The sequence below is a fragment of the Amblyomma mixtum genome, chromosome 1 (genome assembly GCF_055824585.1).
Source record: "Amblyomma mixtum isolate Tamu chromosome 1, ASM5582458v1, whole genome shotgun sequence".
NCBI lineage: Eukaryota > Metazoa > Arthropoda > Arachnida > Ixodida > Ixodidae > Amblyomma > Amblyomma mixtum.
Genome location: NC_143012.1, coordinates 279,504,643 through 279,524,484, shown reverse-complemented (window position 1 = coordinate 279,524,484; position 19,842 = coordinate 279,504,643). Strand labels below are relative to the sequence as shown.

Below are 19,842 nucleotides of genomic sequence, written 5' to 3'. Positions count from 1 at the left end.
CCGCTTGAGCTCGCTAATTTTGGAACTGACAACGTAGGGTCCATCGGAGTGGCACATCAGCTTCTTGGACAAACCCCGTTCTCTTATAGGGCGCTACAACAAGACCAAATCACCAGAGCCGTAAGTGATGTGACGGTGCTGGGCGCTGTAGCGCGCTTTAAATCGTTCTTGGGAGGCGAGAACACGAAGGGACAAGAAGTACGAGAGTGGTTTTTCTTCCGCAACAGACCGCCACGCATACAAAAGCGGTTGGCACCTGAGGGATCTTCAGCCACCGCAAGGAGAGACCGTAGGGTTGGATATTTCTGTTGTTCCTCTTTGAACGTGGTGATGTCGGGAAAAGCCGGTGAGATTGACATAGTGGTCGAAATTATCGATATCACACTGCATCTCAGGAAGGGGAAGGCGCGAAAGACAGTTCGCGGCAGCGTAGGCGATGATGCAGTCATACGCTTGTAGCCAGAGAGCCCACCGTGCAAGGCTCCCGCACTGTTCATGGAGGTTAACGAGCCAGAGGGCATGTTGGTCAGCGACGATGGTGAACGGCCATCCGCAGAGATATAAACGGAAACGCTGCGTGGCGAAGACGCCTGTAAGGCGTTCCTGCTCTGATTGAATAGTTACGCTCCGGATTACTGAGGGAGCGACTCGCGTAAGCAACAAAGTGCTCTCTGTTTCCACAGCACTGCACAAGAACAACTCCGATTTCAACATCGTTTGCATAAGTATGAATCTCGGTGGGGGCGGATGGATTTAAGTGTCGAAGGAGAGGGTGCGACGTGAGAAGGAATTTCAGTCGGCGGAAGGCGGTGTCGCACTCAGGGGCCAACTCAAAACCCACATCTCAGTGAAGAAGCCTTGTCAGGGGGTATGCGCTGTCCGCAAAGCGATGAATAAAGCGGCGAAAGTATGAGCCGAAGCGTAAGAAACTGCGCAGCTCTTTGACAGACTGGGGTGGTTTGAACGGCTCGACAGCTAAAGTCTTGGCGGGATCAGGCTTAGCGCCGTCTTTGTCGACAAGGTGTCCTTGCACTAACGCTTTACGCGTAAAAAAGCAGCACTTTTTAGAGTTGAGCCCAAGGCCAGCTTTGCGCATTCAGTCCAGGACGAGAGCTAAACGGTCGTTGTGCTCACTGAGCGTCTATCCGAAAATGACAACATCGTCTAGGTAGCACATGCATACTTCCCATTTCAAACCATGCAGTAAAGGGTGTCTAAATCTCAAAGGTGGCTGGCGCATTGCAAGGCCGGACGCCTTCACACTAAATTTATAAAGGCCCTCAGGTGTAATAAACGCAGTTTTCTCTTTGTCCGCGAGATACATTCTAATTTTCCAATACCCCGATCAGAGGTCAACAAAAGAGAACGAAGAGGCCGCAAAAAGGCAGTCGATGGCATCGTCGATACGGGGTCTTCTCTACAGTGAAGGCATTCAGACGACGGTAATCAACGCAAAAACGACGCAGCTTAATGACTCGACGAGTCTTGGCTTACACGTACCTTTGGTCACACACCTCCTTCAGTTCTTCAATAACAATCTAGCGTTCTGACTGTGGCACGCGGTTTGTTGGGTCGGATATGAGGCGACTGTCAGTCCTGAGAAGTGTCCGAGACAAGAGAAGGTAGGCCACAACTGCAGTGCCACGACTGCAGTAGTCTTCCATAGTACCAGGGGTGAGACATTTACCGAGGCTGATCTCACCGGTGTGACAGTCGCTGATAGCGCCACACGTCTGCGCAAAAATCGAGTCCAAGAATGAACCCGTGTGTAGATCGGGAGAGCACCGCCTTATCCGTGCTGAATACTGCACCAACCAAAAAACTTTGGCACTGCCCACTCCAATAGCAGGCAACGGTTTGCCGCTCATGCCACAAAACTGTCATTTTGCAGCCCCGAAACACAACTTCATGTTCGAGGAGGCACTTAAAAGCAGCCCTCATAACGGAAATAGATGGTATCAACAAAAGTTTTCACAGGTTCTCTATCAACGAGCATGTGCACTTTGCTCCATGACAGGCGGAGGTATCTCTTCCGGCAGCAGACGTGCAGCGACCCCACCCCGATCGCTTTGCTGGCGGAGGCGAGAAGAAGCAGCGCCGGAGTGATGGAGATTGGCGCGTGCAGGGAGCTAAAGGTAGCGCCACGCTCCTATAGGATGCCGAAGAACCCAGCTCGCAACTGCACAGGCTATGGTGCCCCGCAGTCAGGCGGCGTGTACGTTTGGCGCCAAGTAGGAGCAGGTTGCTAATCCGGCCGTGGAGGATAGGTTGAGGAGCCGTAGCGGGATGGTTGGCGGCGGGGACAAAATCGCAAGATGTGACCGGGGTGACCGCAGCTGTAACACACAAGAGAGGAAGGAGGAACAGGCTGCACCGGCAAGTAGTGACCGGACGAAGCGTTGCGCCGAATGGCCTCGTCATATGGGATCGGCGCCTGCTGGTAATAGCAGGACTGTGGCTCCGGGGGCTATCGCGTTGTGCGGCTACTTCCGAGGTTCCCGGTGGTCATCAAAGTCCGCTGTGTTAACGGCAGCTGCTGGAGGCGGATGCGTCGGACACGGTGGAGGGAGCGCTGAGGAGCTCGAAGTGAGTTTCAGCGATCGGGTCAATTCTTCGCGAATGATCCGGCAGATCATGGATGCCAGATGGCAAGACGATGTTACGTCCGCAGCTGCTACACCGTCGTCACTCCAGCCATACGTCTAAATTTGAGGCAATTTTCACGAAATCGGAGCCACGCGGCGGCGTGGCCGCGAATTAGTAAGGATCGGCGCGAGCTGAACAGTGTCGTTCTGGGTGGTTCTGCGTTATATTCACAGGTTTTTGTCAGAGTTATGCACTACAAATATACCTTGAGAATCCTGTTACATGGATGTTTGCCCGCTAAAGAGATAGAAGAGCAGCCAGTTGTCATAGCATGAGTTTTCTAATGCTCGCAATTCTGACAGACTACGGGAACAGGACGTTTCCACGCCGTAGCAGAGCGCTTGCAGGACAATGAATTTCTCCACACGACGGCTTCATGCAGGTCGGCCGGCCGGCCGAGCGGCAAGCGAAGCTTTGTATTTTTGTTTTATCTCAACGACACTCGGCGCCGCTATTTCAGCAATGTTTGCTGTCCCCGTCGCGACAGTGTTTCACATAAATGCCATGACCTAATCATGGCTGTCGAGGAATTCACGTGATGACTAGGCGCAGAGCCGGACTTCTCGAGAGGCATCGCTGCAGTCTTTCGTTTTTACTAGCCTTCTGGCTTGCAAAAACCCTGTCCTCTGTAGAAATGACATATTTGTTATCTTAAGATACCCTAATCAAGCTAGACCTAGCATTCCGCCTCAGCGTCCATTTAAACGTGTCCATCAAGGAATCAATCAGAGAATTATGCCAGGCGTCTCACATAAAGAAGAGCGCAGTAAGTGCGCGAGGCATTTATCCGTGGTTCTACACGAAAAATAAATTGTTTTTGGACGCTTTGCCACATTGTTCTGTCGTTTTCTATGCCTGGTTGATTTTAGCACTCTTTAACCCATAGAAATTAATCTTCGGCCCTCCACTAAGGCGTGCCTTACGGCCCACAATAAAGCTTGACAAGTACAAACAAACAAACAAACAAACAAACAAACAAACAAACAAACAAACAAACAAACAAACAAACAAACAAACAAACAAACAAACAAATCTCGCACCGGGCCACGCAGGGGCGACAACGTCGACCCCGTGTCGGTCCAGGAAAGGGATGAGGTGAACGAAGTCCTTGTAGCTTCCCGGGGCGCCGGTAAGGATGACGACCACGGGCCTGCGGCTGGGTGCTGGGGCCGGCGTGGGTCCGGCGCGCTCCGTGCGGTCCAAGCCCGTGTGCACGAACGACACCGGAACCGGAAGTCCGCTGGCGGGCGCGCGTGAGTAGCCACGCCGTGTGCCCCGCCAGGACTGCAGACGAAAGCAGGAGGTTATCAGGGAGGCACGGCAAAGAAAACTTCAAAGAGCAGACGCAGACTATAAAATAAAGAGAAACAAAAACAAGTCGTTCTGGCTCCAGTCTTGTTCACAATGGACCTGTAAATAAAAATAAGAACGAGTCGTTTCGGCCTCCATACGGGAGACTTGCTCACAGTGAAGCGCGGTAAATGTGTCACCCTGGGTCAAGCTGACCCCGAACCGTACCGCGCCATGAGAGAAAGGGAAACGTACAAGGGAAAACAAATGTGCAGAAGCACAGCTGAGAAGAGACGCGTACGCGCTGGCGACGCCGACAAACACGATGACCCGTTTCGCAAAGGTGGCGCTGGTTCAGGTTTGCTCGAGCACGTCTCGAACAAGTAACGTAAAGCTTGTTGCCAGTTGGTGAGGAATTCTCGTGGGAAACAAGATAGCGTAACGATGAAAAACGTTCGCGAGGGAGACACACAGGACTACGCACTACTGAAAACTGATTCATTTATTGAAATACAGGAAGTTTGTAAATGCAGTACATGTGTTTATCAGCGGCAGAAACGTCAAAAAGGGTTATGGTTTATGAGGGTTTAACGTCCCAGAGCGACTCAGGATATGAGGAACGCTGTAATGAAGCTCTCCGGAAATTTCGACCAGCTGGGTTTCTTTAACGTGCACTAACATCGCACAGTACAGGGGCCTCTACCGACCTGCTATGTGTTGAAATGCCGCTCGTGCGTGCCGACCTTTGCTCTGATTGTTATGAGACCATTGAAGGAGAAGATATAATGACTTGTGCCAGTTGCTGCCAAAAATGGGCAAGTGTTTAGCAATTGAGGAACAAAATTTTAAAAGCAAAGGTTCTAAAACAAGAAGAACTCTGAAATGCTTGACATGCCGTGCACCAACGTCTCGTAGCAGTTACGGTGCAAGGTCTCAAAATAATAAGACTACCGTCACCTCAGGCAAACATCTTACTGATATAAGTAAACCACTGACATACCTCACAGCAAAAGTAGATGACCTCTCAACCTACAAAGAAACCGTTTCCAACATCGAAACATCCGTTCAACACATGTAGGACACCCACGACAAACTACTAGAAACATCCGAAAGGCATGAGAGGGAAACTGAGTACCTTCGCAAGAGAGCTGATAACACTGAGGGAAGCTATGACATGGAAAAAATTCAAAAATTGCGTCAAGAAATGAACGATCTAAATCAATACAGTAGACAGTGAAACATCTAAATTCATGGACTGTCTGAGACAGATGGAGAAAAACTACTAGACAAAGTAAACAATCTTGTAAGTAAAGTAGAGTTGCTCCCATTGCAGAAAATGACGCTGAAGGATTGCGTCGCCTTCTTTGCGAAGCAGACGTGGTACAGCTGCAACGGAAAAAGATTAGCACAAGTGACTCACGACCGGAGCGGAAATATTGCGAGACGTGGCGCTATTGTAGCCGTACGCGCAGATAGCGAGAGTGCCTAGCACATTCCACTTTCCAAATTGGGGGTGGCCGGTAGAAAGCAGCTCATCCGAAAGCAGGCACTGCCACACGTTACTTTTGACAGTGCATCCCCACTTTTGACAGTGCATCGCCAGCACATTTTTAAAGGAATACGGTGATAAAGATAACAATGATCGCCACGCCACGCCAGCGCAAAAAAAAATAAATAAAACGAGATTATGTGCTGAGCCACCTTACACATGCTTTGGCTGATAAGAGATCTGCAGGCGTTCGTTTAAGATGTTACTTTTCAGATGGGCGAATGTCTAGGTCGGCTGCTTTCTGCCGGCCACCCCCGCTTTAGGAAATGGAATATTCCTTACACTCTCGCTAATGGTGCACTTGGCAACAATAGCGCCGCGTGTCGCGATTTTTTCGGTCCGGTCATGATTCACTTGTGCCATTCTTTTTCTGTTGCAGCTGTACCTGCAGTTCTGATCCGTTTTGCGAAATGATTCACAACAGCAGAATGGTTTTCGAAGCGCAGGAAATGCGCTAGCATCAGGTTTTTGATGACCTGACCGCTTTCAACATGAAACTACTGTGGCTCGATAAAGAGAGTGCCAAAGAAGTTAACGACGAATTCGTCTGGTCTAGGAAAGGACCGGTTTTTACTCAGAAGCAGTCAAGCGCACAAGTTATCAGAATCGCTTGCGAGGAGGACGTTGATAAAAGCGTTCAAATGCATGAAGTTGCGGGGCTGGGCAGTGCACTGGTATAAAAATTAACTGATCGCTTGCGGCTGCTATGTGCACTCAGATTAGGTACCCAGTTTGCTAGTTTTAACCATTTGTTAAGTTATGCTTCTTTATTCGCACCGATTCTGGCAAACACCGTCCTGTGGTCCGTGAAGTAGTTGGCTATGGTTTGCAGTTTGACTACGATCACCTTTGCAGGGATCACTCGCAAGGCCAGAATTGAGGGGTCACCATCGTATCGAGCACATTCTAATTAGCCTGAACATCGATTTTAGTCCAAATCCGAGAAGGTCAAACAAAGCCGCTCACGTCACGCTAGTGACGACGCTTTGTGTCCCTGCGGTGCGCCTATATCAATCATATGGCGACAACCTTTCGCCCCCGGCATTACCTCTTCTCGGTCCCTTTTGTGCACTGCCGGACGCAAAAAGGTTCATGGAGTGGTAGCTTTAAGCGGCAACCTGCGTACGGGCCACCATGTTTGCCGCTGCCCCCCTTGTAGTGGTGCTCTTGTAGACCCCACGGAGGAAGGGTGAGGATGACAGTTTCCATCATTAGCGAGATTTGCAACGCTTGCGACGCGAACTTAGTCGCAGTGCGCAGCCCAGAAACATACCAGATGACAGCCTCTTTATTTCTGACAGAGGCTGCACGTAACTTGAGCGCGACTTGTCGAAGGTGTCGCTTCGGCTCTCGCTTGAGTGTAGTGGTCGTGTACCATGCACGCTTAACGGTGTCACGCCACCAACTCGGTGGGCTGTGTGACCTGCGCCCACCTTGTAGAGGTCGGCGCACGTGGTGACCGTGATGTTGCGGTCGCGGTAGGGCCACTTGTCGGTCTGCAGTGCCACGGCTGGTCCCCCTCCTCCCCCGGCGTCGTCATCGTCCCGCAGCGAGCTCGTGGTGTGCGCCCAGCGGTACGAGCCACCGCCGCCAGGCCAGCGGGCGCGCCACAGTGCGGACGTCCACCGAGGCTCTGGCTGCTGGTGGTGGTGGTGCTGCAGCAAAGGCCAGCGACGCACTGGCACCGCGGGCGGTGCCTGCGGGCGGGCGGCATGGGAGGCCATGCAGCGACATCCTGCGAAACGGCCCGAAGAGGGACGAGATTGATGCCAGTGCGGGACTTCACTAATTTTGAGCCCAGACCCACAGGCAGCTCCATATAAGAAAGGGAACAGATTACCCGCATTCAAGCAGTCATAACTCTATAATCACGAGCGAAAAATGCGCTTTTTTTGTTTCTTAAAACAGTTTTCCTCCGGGCGGATAATGCCCACAGGTCATTTTCAACTTCACTGCGCAAGTAACAAAATTCGTACCTTGTGCGCAAACCTGCGCCTACCTATTGAAGATACCTGTACGAATATTTTGCAAACAACAAATGGATACTGGCTATTGGCGTAGCCCAGCACTTTTGACATTAAGAACTGCACAGTTCCAAGTTTAGACCCATACAGGGATGCCACGTTCTGAAACATGTGCACCTCAAGTAGCGCTTCGCAGATATGGCCTCGGATGGAGACATACGTATTGGCACGGACATCTGCTAGGAGGGCGCAACCGTCGTGCGAGAGAGAGGGACGACGAGCATATATACAGTGACGCAACGGTGTCCACACTTGGGCTGTCCGTCCTCACGGACCGGAGAGCGGAATAGGGTTCCCAGATGCCTAAGCCTCCGCTTTCTGGGAGAGAACACCCTTTTGATCACCACCCCCCGCCATTTCCCGCTCGAGGCGACACACGTTGGGTCCCACTCGCCGGTCGCGTACTGCGCGCTTTGCGTCTGGTTTCTGTGCGGTGTCGTGGTGACTGCAGCAGTGTGACTGAACTGGAAAGAGACCACAGATATTTTGTTTTGCTCGTGGCGGCACTGACCTGACGGTTTCCAGTCTGTTTTATGCATGATGCAGTCGCTGCGACTCCACAACAATCGACGACCTATCAAGGGCTGCTGTGCTGGCCAATGTGCTGGCTGCACAAAAACTGTCCGCGGCTATTCCGTTCTCCTTCGTATACGAAATATAGAATATACAGGTCACCGAATTGAGTACGATTATACTACATTGGTTGTCCGAACGCAAAGACTTTTAAAAAGCCAGCTTTGCGCTTATATCAGAAGCATGAAAAATGAGCTGCGAAGTTCTGTCTTCGCGTAGTTAATTTTATTCCCCCAGTGGCATGCTCAGCAAACAAAATCGAGCACTTAGTTCGGTTTCCCTCTGGATAATGTTAACTAAAGTTAGGTTGGCTATGGTATGGCGTCTTGCTGATTCGTAGCTGACAAGTCATGTTACTCGAGCAAAAATTTAAATGAAAGTTTTTTTTTGTCAAGAGAAAAAAAAATAAGGACGGAGAAAACTATTAAAAGTGACTGTTTCACTAGGAAACCTGACGAAATCAGCGCATAACCAGCTCCTTTAAACCCAAGTACCGCCCGTCTGCAGCGGCACAAGCAACCATTAGCTCACTTCTATCTCATCTGGTTTAAACTCAGCAAGTCAAATATTGCGGAAAGGAAAGCACTTTTTCCAAACTGGTAAGGTACGACTATTTCTTCTAAGAGGCTTTGGAATTCTTGCCGCCACCCTTTCCGTGAAAACACGCCCTCAGTCTTTGCAAAATCGCTCGCTTCCCCACGTGGCGCAAATGTTTTAAGAAGCAGCGAACGTCTATAGCGTTTACGCTGACTCAAAGAGCAGCCATAAGTTGAACTCATTATGGAAACCTAAGATGCCGCCACCGGCCAAGAACTTCACACGTAGAAGCAATTAGCGGTGTGTCTTGATGTATCCATACGGCCACCGCCGCAGGAAGTATACGATGACCGTGAATAGTAAAAATCGCTACCGTAGCTCCGGCAACTACCGAAAAACCATTTGTCCCAAGAGAAAGCGAACGCACAAACGCAAAAAATTGGCACGGGCCGTGAAAGACTTGCTATAGGACAACGGGGAATTCAATCAAAAAGCCCAACAGCCCCAGGAGGCTGATTACTCCACCTGCATATATATGATGCATTCAGGAATGCCCGAAAGCATGACTGTTCACAGGGCACCGAGTTTCTCGGAAAATGAGCTGAGAAATACTGCTTGCTTTGAGTAACTAACCCTAAGTGAGTGTTCCACCAATTTATGGCCCTGCTCTGTTATGAGTAGAGACCGGATTTTAGGCAAATGCCTATTTTTTTCAACGCTTCGTAGGCGCACCATTTTTACATATGAGCACGAATTAGGTGTTCACAATATGTTTAATACTATTTTTATAGTGCCTATAAATGCCTATTCTGGGTGTCAGTGCCTATAAATGCCTATTTCCCACGTTGGTGCCTAAAAATGACCTATTTTACAGAAGAGGGGCCTGAAATACGCTGAAATACGCGAGGCATAAATTTCAGTCAATCAACCTGGAGATGGTGCTTGTCTGCTACTGCTTCCATAGCTTTAACAGTGATTTCTAGATGGATGATGTTTATTTTACCATGGATCCTCGTGGATTTACGTAGGCCTGTGCAGAACTATTATTCTTTTCGGCATATTCCGCATCAAGCAGCACTGTGTGTAACATTTTCCAGCATCTCGTATTTATGGTTTCCAGACCCTTCTATTGGCAAGCACCATTTGATAGTCGCGTGGCTCCAGACACGTGAAGCCACAAACTATAAAACTCTGTTTACACAAATGACAACATACATGTATTTGTTAATGTTGAAGCATCGTGTATGCCTGCAATAAATAAGTTCAATTCCTGTGTGAGCGAAGACTGAACTCATTTGTCAGATGCTTTGAATCGGCAATTTTTCTATCAATTTGTAAATACATCGCCTCCTGTTAAGGTGTTCATTGTTTTTACTTTTGTACACGACAAGCGAATTGCTTGTTTCGAGGTATACCGAAGTGTTTTAAAAGGGTTGGTAACCGTCCCTTTTGCTCTCCTGAAGCATGCGTATTGTACGAAAAGTTGCGCGGCAGCCTGAAAAAAAAAAAAAATGGCTTCTAATGTTCGCACCTTGCTTAAGGTCCCAAATTATTCCTGCTGTGTTTTTGTTTTATCTTACGGCGGATATTGCGCGCTGAAGTTCGGAACTGTGTGCACTTTTGATAAAGTTTATAGTGCCTATTTTTCTCCGTTAGGTGCCTAAAATGCAGTTTTAGCCGCCTATTTATGGCGCCTAAAACGTCCTTTTTAGTGCCTAAAAATCCGGCCTCTAGTTATGAGTTTCCAATCCAGGTCTCGGAACACCTCCTGTAAACAGGCGGTGAATAGCATTGGCGAGATCGTGACTCCTTGCCTGACACTTTTTCTCATTGGAATTTTATTGCTGACTTTGTGAAGGACTGTGGTAGCTCTGCAGTCATTATAGACATCTTCCAGTATTTTGACATAACACTCATCTACACCCTGATTCCGCAACGCCTGCATGACTGCCGAGGTTTCCACTGAGTCAGATGCTTTCTCGTAATCAATGAACGCCATATATAGGGGTTGGCTATATTCTGCGCACTTCGCTATCACCTGATTGATAGTGTGAATATGATCTATTGTCTACCATATTCACACCAAGTAGATTATCTCTGAAAAGCAACAATTGTAGCGGCGACTCAAATAGGGACAGCGAAATTAATGTTACAACGTGATCAGCACGGTTGTTCCATTCTGTAATGATTCTACGAAAATAGGAATATTTATAGCAGTTAGTTCTTGTTGACAAAGGTTTTACTAAAAGCGAATGTCTCATGCGTGTAGCATAGGCACTAGGTCAACAAATTAATTGCGAGGTGTCAGTATTGCAATGCCCAATGATCAAGCGGAAAAAGAATTTCAAGCGACAAATACGATTTCTATCAATAACAAATGGTAAGGCACTTTTTCTGGGAAGGTCAGCAGTGGAGGCGGGCATAGGAATTATAGACAAATCACACTGCTTTTTTTTAACCCTTTCTAATTTGTGAATATTGGTCGCAGTGAAGGCGTCTCAGATCATTACAGCATATTTTAAGATTGGTCCGACAACAGCCTCGGACACATACCAGCAAATGACAAAGAGATGATGTTACACAAAATATTTCAGACACGTTTGTCGCTAGCGGAAAAAAAAAACGAGATAAAGACATCGAAGGGGAAACGGTAAAAGAGAAGAATAAGCTTAACCGGCGCTCCTGAGCTTTACGCGGCCATTGACTCTCAATAAAAACCACTGCTCAGCAGGTGAGAACAGCAATAAACAACGAAAATGAAAACTCCAAATAGAAAAAAAGCACCCGTCAAACTACTTGGGTTATAAAGAACGCGTAAAAAAAGGAAAAAAAAACAACATCAAAAACGAAACGGAGCACATACTAGCCGATGACACTGAAATGATATGTTACAAAAACATTTGCGAGACATGTAAGGGGAACCAGCAAAAAAAGAGACGAAGAAAGGCAGCAAAAAACCGCTGGAATGGCTGATGCGGTCGTTGTCCCTGCCAGGCTCGCTAAAGGTTTGGTTTGGTTTATGTAGGTTTAACGTCCCAAAACAACTCAGGCTGTGAGGGACGCCGTAGTGAAGGGCGCTAAAGGCTGCGTATACATGGGCGACCACTACAAAGGGAACACTTTGCTCACACTCAGCAACGAAATTTATTTTCACGTACGCGTCGAGCTTGACAAACCATTAAAATGATTTTGAGCTTAAATAAAGACTAATTACACTACAGAAGAAAGAGCATGATTCTCTGTCCTGTACTCATGGAGCAATCATTGACAGCATTCTATTAAAGTGTTCCCTTTTGTACAGTCTTTACCTGTACGTGCCATTACACGGAGAGGAAGATGGTGGTGTCCATCGTACGGATATGCCTCCAGCCCACTACTCCGCGCTGGGGAGAGTGAAGGAAAGGAGCGAGAGTGAAGGAGATGGCAGCGCCCCCTAGATTGCTTCCAGGTGTCGTTGGCGCAGCCAGCTTGTTAGCCAGCCAGAACCTCGCAAATTGTGCGGTGTAAGAATGTGCGGTACGCAGTGGGGTAGGCACAAGGACCGTTGTCACCGACAGTCTGTGCGACCCCGCAGTGAGCCAGTGTGCTGGTGATTTCGATCTTCGACGGAAGAAGCCGGTTTAGAAGAAGCTCTTTTTCGGTTATGTGCAGCCAATCACGATATCCCGCCATGCCCCGACACCCTGAGAGGTGGCTCACTCGCACTCTCGCTAGATATTATACTCCATCCACTCGCTAACACTCATAGATTTGAGCGCGAGTGAAATGAAATGAGTGTACTCGTAACTATGCCGATTTATGCTTCTGGCGCACATTTGTCTGTAGGCCTATCGCGGTGAAGAGAACCATTTGCAGATGGTATGTGGTACTATGACTGGTATGGTATGTGGTGCTATACCATTCGCAGATGGTATGTGGTGCTTCAAAGCGAGCTATGAAGGGCGCGTAGTGTAAGGCTCCGGATTAAATTCGACCACCTGGGGTTCTCCGGCGTGCACTGAAATCACACAACACAGAGCTGTTTTTTTTTTTTGCATTTCGGCTTCATCGAAATGCGGCGACCAAAGAAAAGCTTGTGAGTTTTTTTTTTTTTTTTTTGTGAGGAAAAAAAGGACGTTACTTAAATTGTCGTTAGACTGAAGGGCGCAAGAAATCGGTAACGGAAATGCGTATCAGTCGAGTCACTAGTAACGTGAGACCCTCTTGGAAAACCAGAGCAGGCTGAACGCTCCCCTGGACGGCGTCTCTCAAACCGTGTACCATGAAAGCTCCTGAACTGAGCGGCGATTGGTGTCACGATCAATCTTGAAAGTTTTAGAGGACAGTGGCTGTATGAAACGGTGGTAGAGACGCAATCACTTGAATCAGTGACTCAGTGGCTCCAGTAGTGAATAAGATGCTCCTTGCCGTAACAAAATACGCAGGAAAAACAACTAGACAGAATGTCACGCCGACAAAGCTCAAGAAAAAAAAAACAGAAAAGAGACCTTGGTCCGCAGTAGGAAGGAAATTCGGAGGTGTTTCCGCGCGATACTTCGAAAGCTCAGACGAGTTCTGACCATGACGCCGACTACTAGCATTTCAAGGAAAAAAAGAGAAGCACACAACCGTTTCGGGCACACCTCTGAGCCCGAAAGGCCTCGTGGCTGCTCATAAATAGCCACGACGGAGCACATTCTCTGCAGCTGGCAATATTTCTTTGCGAAGCGTCAGCACCGTACTTTTCTTTTTTCTGGGTTAGACCGTGTTTCCGGGTCCTGCTTCAGTAGGTCGTTTCGCGCAGAAGGTGTAAAACGCGGCGGCGTAGAGCAAAATCTCGATTCGGGTCAGCGAATTTAAAGACTTTTTTAAATGTCTAAACACGACCTGCAATGAAGGCCCCGCGTAAGCTTTTAAATTGTTTTTTTATTTTTTGAAGTGCAAACGCGGCTTAGAGATCCGACACATTGTGGATGAGGAATTCGGTATTTCGCTTTAAACGCGGCATCTGGAAATTTGTACCAAACAGTGCCGGAGAAAAAGAAGGACATACATTTTTTCTCCTTCCGTCTCGACGCCCGAGCAAGAACAAACTTGTGACCCCGCTCTTATATAGGAAAGCCACCGCGATGGCGCTAGTGCTGAGACCAAGACCGCGGGTTCGATCCCGCGGTCGCGGCGTCCGCGTTTCGATGGAGATGAAATTCAAACACGTCCGCGTGATGAGATTACGACGAACTTGAGAGAAACCGGACTGATCGAAATTAAACCGCCGCTCTAAGTTATAAGAGGTGTCCCTCATTACCCATCACAAAATTGGGCGTAAAGATTTACAAATTAGGAAATTACGATTATGCTGAAGGCCGGAAACACCACGGCAGGCTGTTTCCCCGTGTGAACAGGTAGTCATTAGGACGCAAATTCTAGAGCTGCATTCGCTCATCTAGCGCTTTCGGCAAGGGTTTGTCCTCGGACGACAAAAACCTTCGTCACGACTTCTTCACGAAGAAGATCACATAAATAGGACAGCCCGTCAGCACGCAGCCATAGAAAAAAAGAACGCAGTCTCTTTCTCCTCGCACATATATTTTTTTCTCGTATCAAAATTCGTTCAGCAGCTTAAATTGCGAACAGGGATTTTATTGGTCCAGTTCCGTCGTGTAGTGAAGGCAGACGTCATTTCGTACCGATGAAACACACGATGGGCTCTGAGAACACAGCTCAACGTCCACTCTTTGCCCCTCACGCCGCAGTCGTCATCCTGTACGTGATGAACTGAATGCGATACAAAACAATACAGTACAATAAGGTTTTATTTATTTTTTTGGTTTTAATCAGCGCATGATTAGTGCTATCGAGCCTGCGATAGCGTGTAGCGCTTGTAGGCGGGACACGTAATAGCTCGGCGTAACTGTTACTTCAGCACATGCCTCTACAATAAGCGGCGCTACCTGGGCGTAATTATATTGCTCGCTGGACTGTTGTGTGCGCCCTTGGCGCAAGCACAGGGGAAAGGGTGGCACGACGCACCTGTTGGCGACAGTCCAAAGCGCAGGCGTTTCGACAACCGCGTGCACCCGATGCAGGGGTATACAGGAGAGGGTGGAGGAGGGAACCCACAATGTCACGTTCTCAATACATCTTCGACCACCTCGGAGGATCCGAAAATGCGCGCGCATGCTCGAGCGCGCTGAGACCGGAAGAAGAAAGCAAACCGAAGGAGTGCGGTCTGACTGACAAGGTCACGGCCCCCAGGCGGCACACACGGCCGCGGAGGACCGGTTTCGAGACCGTGCCGCAGGACGGAGCCTACGAAGGAGTTCGAATGCGTTGCGCAACGCGGCTACCGGCCCCACGCAGCCACTTGCGTACCGCATGCGCCGCCTAGACGAGCCGCCTCGGTGCCAAACACATCGAACACGAAGGGAGAGACCCTTTCTGTATGCCGGCAAAAGCCTCCTCAAATGACTTGAAGCGCACGAGTTCCCATCTCCCGCCAATTTCCAGAGCCCCGCTTGTTAGGCACCTCACATTTTTTCTCGCACTAGTAAGTGAGATAGTCGGCAATGGGACAAGGAAAACGCATCGTTTCCCCGTGACCGTGCTTTCGATTCATGAGCACGTCAGACCATAAATTCAGAGAAAAGCCATGGTTCCGCACGCTGTGAGAACACGTTCTTTAGGTGCGTTATGACGAAATTCCAGGTGACCACAGAATGGAATGGTTACAGGTTCTTCAAGAAGAGCCAGAGGAATTATTAGAACGTTTCTCGATATGTGTGTGCCCGTCAGAGTCCCTCTATTCTCAGAGATGGAGGACCTTGAAGATTTACGAACTTGAAAAGCACTGGGTAACGTGTGTAGAACCGATCATTATACAGTTAATACACTAAGTACTCACTATACTTTCGTTTGGTGATCCTCAGTTCTAGAAAACGTGATTCACAGTGTGAGGCGTAAAGAAACATCAAACCAAGACAAAACTAAAGAAGCATCGCTGGAGCTGCGCACATTATCTTCTTATCAGAGATGGTACCAGACAGATCATTCCTGTCTGGCTGACAACGAGGTTCAGTAACAAGGCCGGTATGCTGGGAGGAGACCTCACAGGTCCGTCGGGGGCTCCATATACCATATACGGCGTGTTTCAAAGAACACTTCAAAAATTTCTAATAATGGGGAGTTCGAAATAGAAACAAAAAAAAATTTAGCGACAAACTGTCAGCTTTACAGCGGACTTCAGTTACTATAAAAAATAATCCGAATTAAATTACTAATTAACAGAAAATCACTTATTAGCTTCAATTAAAACGGTCTGGTAGTTAGTGCCATGAACAGTTCCAAGCATTGGACAAGAAGATGACAAGCCAGTGTTTCTGAAATGAAGAAAAAAGCCGTTGTCAGAAACTCTGCAGCGCAAAGAAATGCGGCGCTTTTTCGCGCGCAAAACACAAACTGCGCGCATCAGACGCGCAGGAAGCTCGGTGCAAGTGCAAAGCAAACTGGTGACGGGGTGCAGTTACTACGGCGCCAGATTCGAACTGTGCCGTAGCATGAATTTTCGCTACGTCGTTCTTGAACCCAAAACGAGACAAAACTAAAGAAGCATCACTGCAGCTAAATGAATCATGCAGGTGGCGACTATGCTATCCTTTCCCTTGAACCCAGCAGCGAACCGAGGAATGTGCATGGCGAATTCGAATTGGGCGCCCCAGGTACTGCAACACATCACCAACGGACGTTGTACTTCCACCGAGCGTCTGATGCCCTCAGTTTGGGTTTTGTGCGTAAGAAAAGCGCCGGATTTCTTCGAGCGCGGTGCTTCAAGGAATTTTTTTTTAACTGATATGGAATTTCCCTGTTCATAACTTCGAATTAGCCATAGACTGCGTTGAGTTAAAGCGGATTAAGAATATATGCTTCTTGAACTACCTTATCACCATGATTTTTATGAGAAGTGACGCCCGCCGCGGCTAGCAGTTTGTTCGTGAAAAGACCCACTTTGTTTCGAAGTCCTATTTTACAAATTTTTGAAAACGTTTTCTGAAACACCAGGTATATATTGGCGCAGTCGGGCGTATTTCGATCTTTTCACAGAGAATCAAGCAGCACTCATTTTTTTCTCTATGTAAGAAGGGTACTCGAAAGACTGTTTTGCAGTAAAAAAAAAAAAAAATGTGCGCTAAGTTTCAGACGCCACAGATATAATATCCTTCAAACTAATGTCCAATTAGTGCAATGCATAGATCTATAATACGTTTTGCAGTTTTATAAGCAGTCCCGAAGTCACCGCGAAAGGAATGCAGTTTAATGCTTCCATCGTTTTTTTTTTCTCCCATCCTCTTCCACGCTCGCAAAACGTTTTTCTTTCAAGAATCATGTAATTCCTGTTAATACAAAGAAGTCGCACTGAGCGAGGTCAGGGAATGTGGCGGGTCGAACAAGGTGAGAAAATATCTAAAAAAGAAACCAGTGCAACAAACAAGAAACAAAATCCTTTCAACGTAAATGCACATGCGTCATTAATGAAGTACGCGATTTTACTTTCATGTAAAGCAATGGATGGATGGCTGACTCACAGCTCACGCTGCTTGTTCACTTTTTATGCAGGTACTGCTTCTCTGGACAGCTGATACACGCGGTAGGCGAAAAACGCAGGCTCCTCCCACTTGGCGGCGCACTGCCGAGATGATCAGTGCTTGCTCCTTTTTGATCAGACAACTGTGGTGCATGTGCACGTTGTTACGACGCGTGTCTCTCTCGTAAGGCGACCTCGACAGTTGCTCCTGCCAATTTTAGCAGGGTAGCAAGCAACAGTTTTACACCGCTGCCCTGTTTCTTGTGTTTTTTGCGCACCGAAGTTAACTTTCGGTGCGCATTTTGTTTTACGCATTTTGTTTTACATTTTGTTTTACGCGTGCCATTAGTAAATCTTTCCTGCAGACTTGCTGTAACCCACAAACGATCGAGAGGGCGTGCATCATATCGTCTTCCTGCGGGATAAAATCTGATATCAGGCCTTAGAAGCCCCTTCAGCCTCCACAGCAGAGCTGGTTGCTCGCACGCAATCTTCGGAATCGCTTAGCTCCTTGTGTTCAGAGCGACGCGCGGCCCGCGAAAACAAGAGTCCGGCCCCCGATGAAAGAAACGCACAGCGCATGAAAGGCACAGCGCCCAACGACAACGCACTGGATCGATACAGGCGTGGCCAGCCGGTCTCCAAGGCGAGCGAATCGACCTGGAAGCGACGGGCGCCGACGTACACCGACGTCGACTCTAGCGCAACAGTGCCAGATGGCACGAGCCAAATTACGCAAACCATGCAGAGAAGAAATACAGCAGGGGAGGGGGAACGCTTTGCAAGGCTGACGCGTCCGCTCTCCGCCAACCTTCCATCGAACTTTCGCACGCAGGCGGAGCGGTTTTCTCCTCACTTCAACCGCTACCCAAACGTCACAGGAGCCTAAAGCAACGAATACGTAGTCTGACTTCGCCACTGATGCCTCCCTGGCACATCTTTCCCACGGTGCTCCTAACATAAGGACAGTCGAGTAGTCAGACATATATGAAGCATGTGATTCATAGATGCGCAGTTCTGCTGCGAAGCACCTGTGACGACCACACAAAGTGCGTGGGTCCACACGGGACGGAGAGGCAAAGAAACACCGCTAGACTCAGTTGGAACAAATCGGATATATTCAAGAATTGCACATTATCGAGCACATGATGCAGAGGTTGGGGTGCTCAAGCTTGCATGCGGCTGCGTTGGCGCCGGAGTGTCCGTCAGGAGGAACGGATGGGCTACGGAGTTGACCGTACTCCGTACTGCCGGTACTCCGCTAACGGTAACGGGAACACGGTATACCGTATGCTAAAGGTGTCTAATGTTACTCCAGAAACTACACTTTAAGCCAAAAATGAGACTAACTGCAGCACTTAGTCCCTCCGACGAACGGTTAGTGTGTGGAGAGACTGTGAGAGATGTTCCCTTGATCCCTCTTTGAGGAAGTGATGGGTGTGGCAACACAGTGTTCAAAGAATCAACCTCCGTAGCGCTCTCCCTCCTGGCTCATAGCGCAGACGCGCCAAGATTGCATATACTCCAACGGGCTGCTTCACTGTCTGTGTGCAGAGGAGGAAGCAGCCTTGGTTGTGTCGAGCGGTAGAACTCGAGGGTTATCACTATTCCTGTTCGGACAGGAGCCGAACAGGACAAAGGGTGCGCTCGCGCAAAGCACCAGCAAAGATTTGCGCCGTGGCGAGGTCACGTTGGCGCTCTTGAAATAAGACTCCCGTTTTTAACGGTTTACAAGGAGCTTAGGTGGTTACATTCGACGTCAAAGCATCTGGAAATCAGTAAAACTGGATATGACACGAAATCGATCACGCATCATTTGTTCTGCCTGCATGTCGAAGTAGCACCGCAGACGTAAATCGATTTTACAGAGTCAGTCAATTGTCACTGTTGCTGCACAAAAGCATATAATACCGAGACCTCAATGTAAACAACAGGAATGAATGGAGAAGGAAAAATTCACAGACCATTAGGATAGACGGCAATGTAAAATTCGAGTGCAGCTCTTCACACGCCACCTGCCACGGCTGGCACGTGTTACGCTGCTACTGCCTGCCAGGTGACAAGGTGACCTGTGGTCTGTCAGTTCGCGTGTTACGCCTACAACGCCGATAACACCGACGACGACGCGGAAGTCATTAACGGGCGCGTAAGAGCTGTGCTCTAAAACATTACCACTTTAGATGAAAATACAGTGTAGAAAAGATCGGAGGGAAAGTATTATTATTAGTAGTACTATTATTATTATGATACAAGCGCTTATTACTACACAATGTCCGCAAAAGCTCTAGTGTTCGCGAACTTGACTGGGCAAGTTAGAGGTTTCAAGGCAATTCACAGAGCGCGCGATGTCTCACTTACCGAGTATGTACAATATTAGCCTAAGCCACGACTCCAAGAGTAAGTCGGAAGCAAACTCCCACTGTTCAGCCGTACAAACCACGATAGTGTCTATAGCCCTGCAGTTTCATGACTAGGTCCTGTATGGCGATTTAAAGACTGTGGCCCTGCGCTAGAAGCTAATCTTAAAGAAAAAAAAAACATTCAGTATAGACAGCTTGTGAGACATGCAGCCGGCGCCATGATGCAGCCCTGCGCCACTGGTTACCGCCAAGCTTTCACGATGCAAACGTCGATAAGCTGATTAGGCAAATGCGCCAATTTTCGAC

General features: G+C 48.4%; 1 protein-coding gene across 1 annotated transcript in view; it reads right to left on the bottom strand.

Annotated features, from left to right (window-relative positions):
• The window catches only part of LOC149371873 (uncharacterized), a 79,245-nt gene that overhangs the window by 13,692 nt on the left and 45,711 nt on the right, over positions 1-19,842 (bottom strand). The window contains exons 2-3 of the mRNA XM_089585410.1: positions 6,919-7,220; positions 3,687-3,930 (exon numbers count right to left, since the gene is read on the bottom strand). Of these exons, the coding sequence (XP_089441536.1) occupies positions 3,687-3,930; positions 6,919-7,220 (546 nt within the window). The remainder of the gene's footprint in view (positions 1-3,686; positions 3,931-6,918; positions 7,221-19,842) is intronic.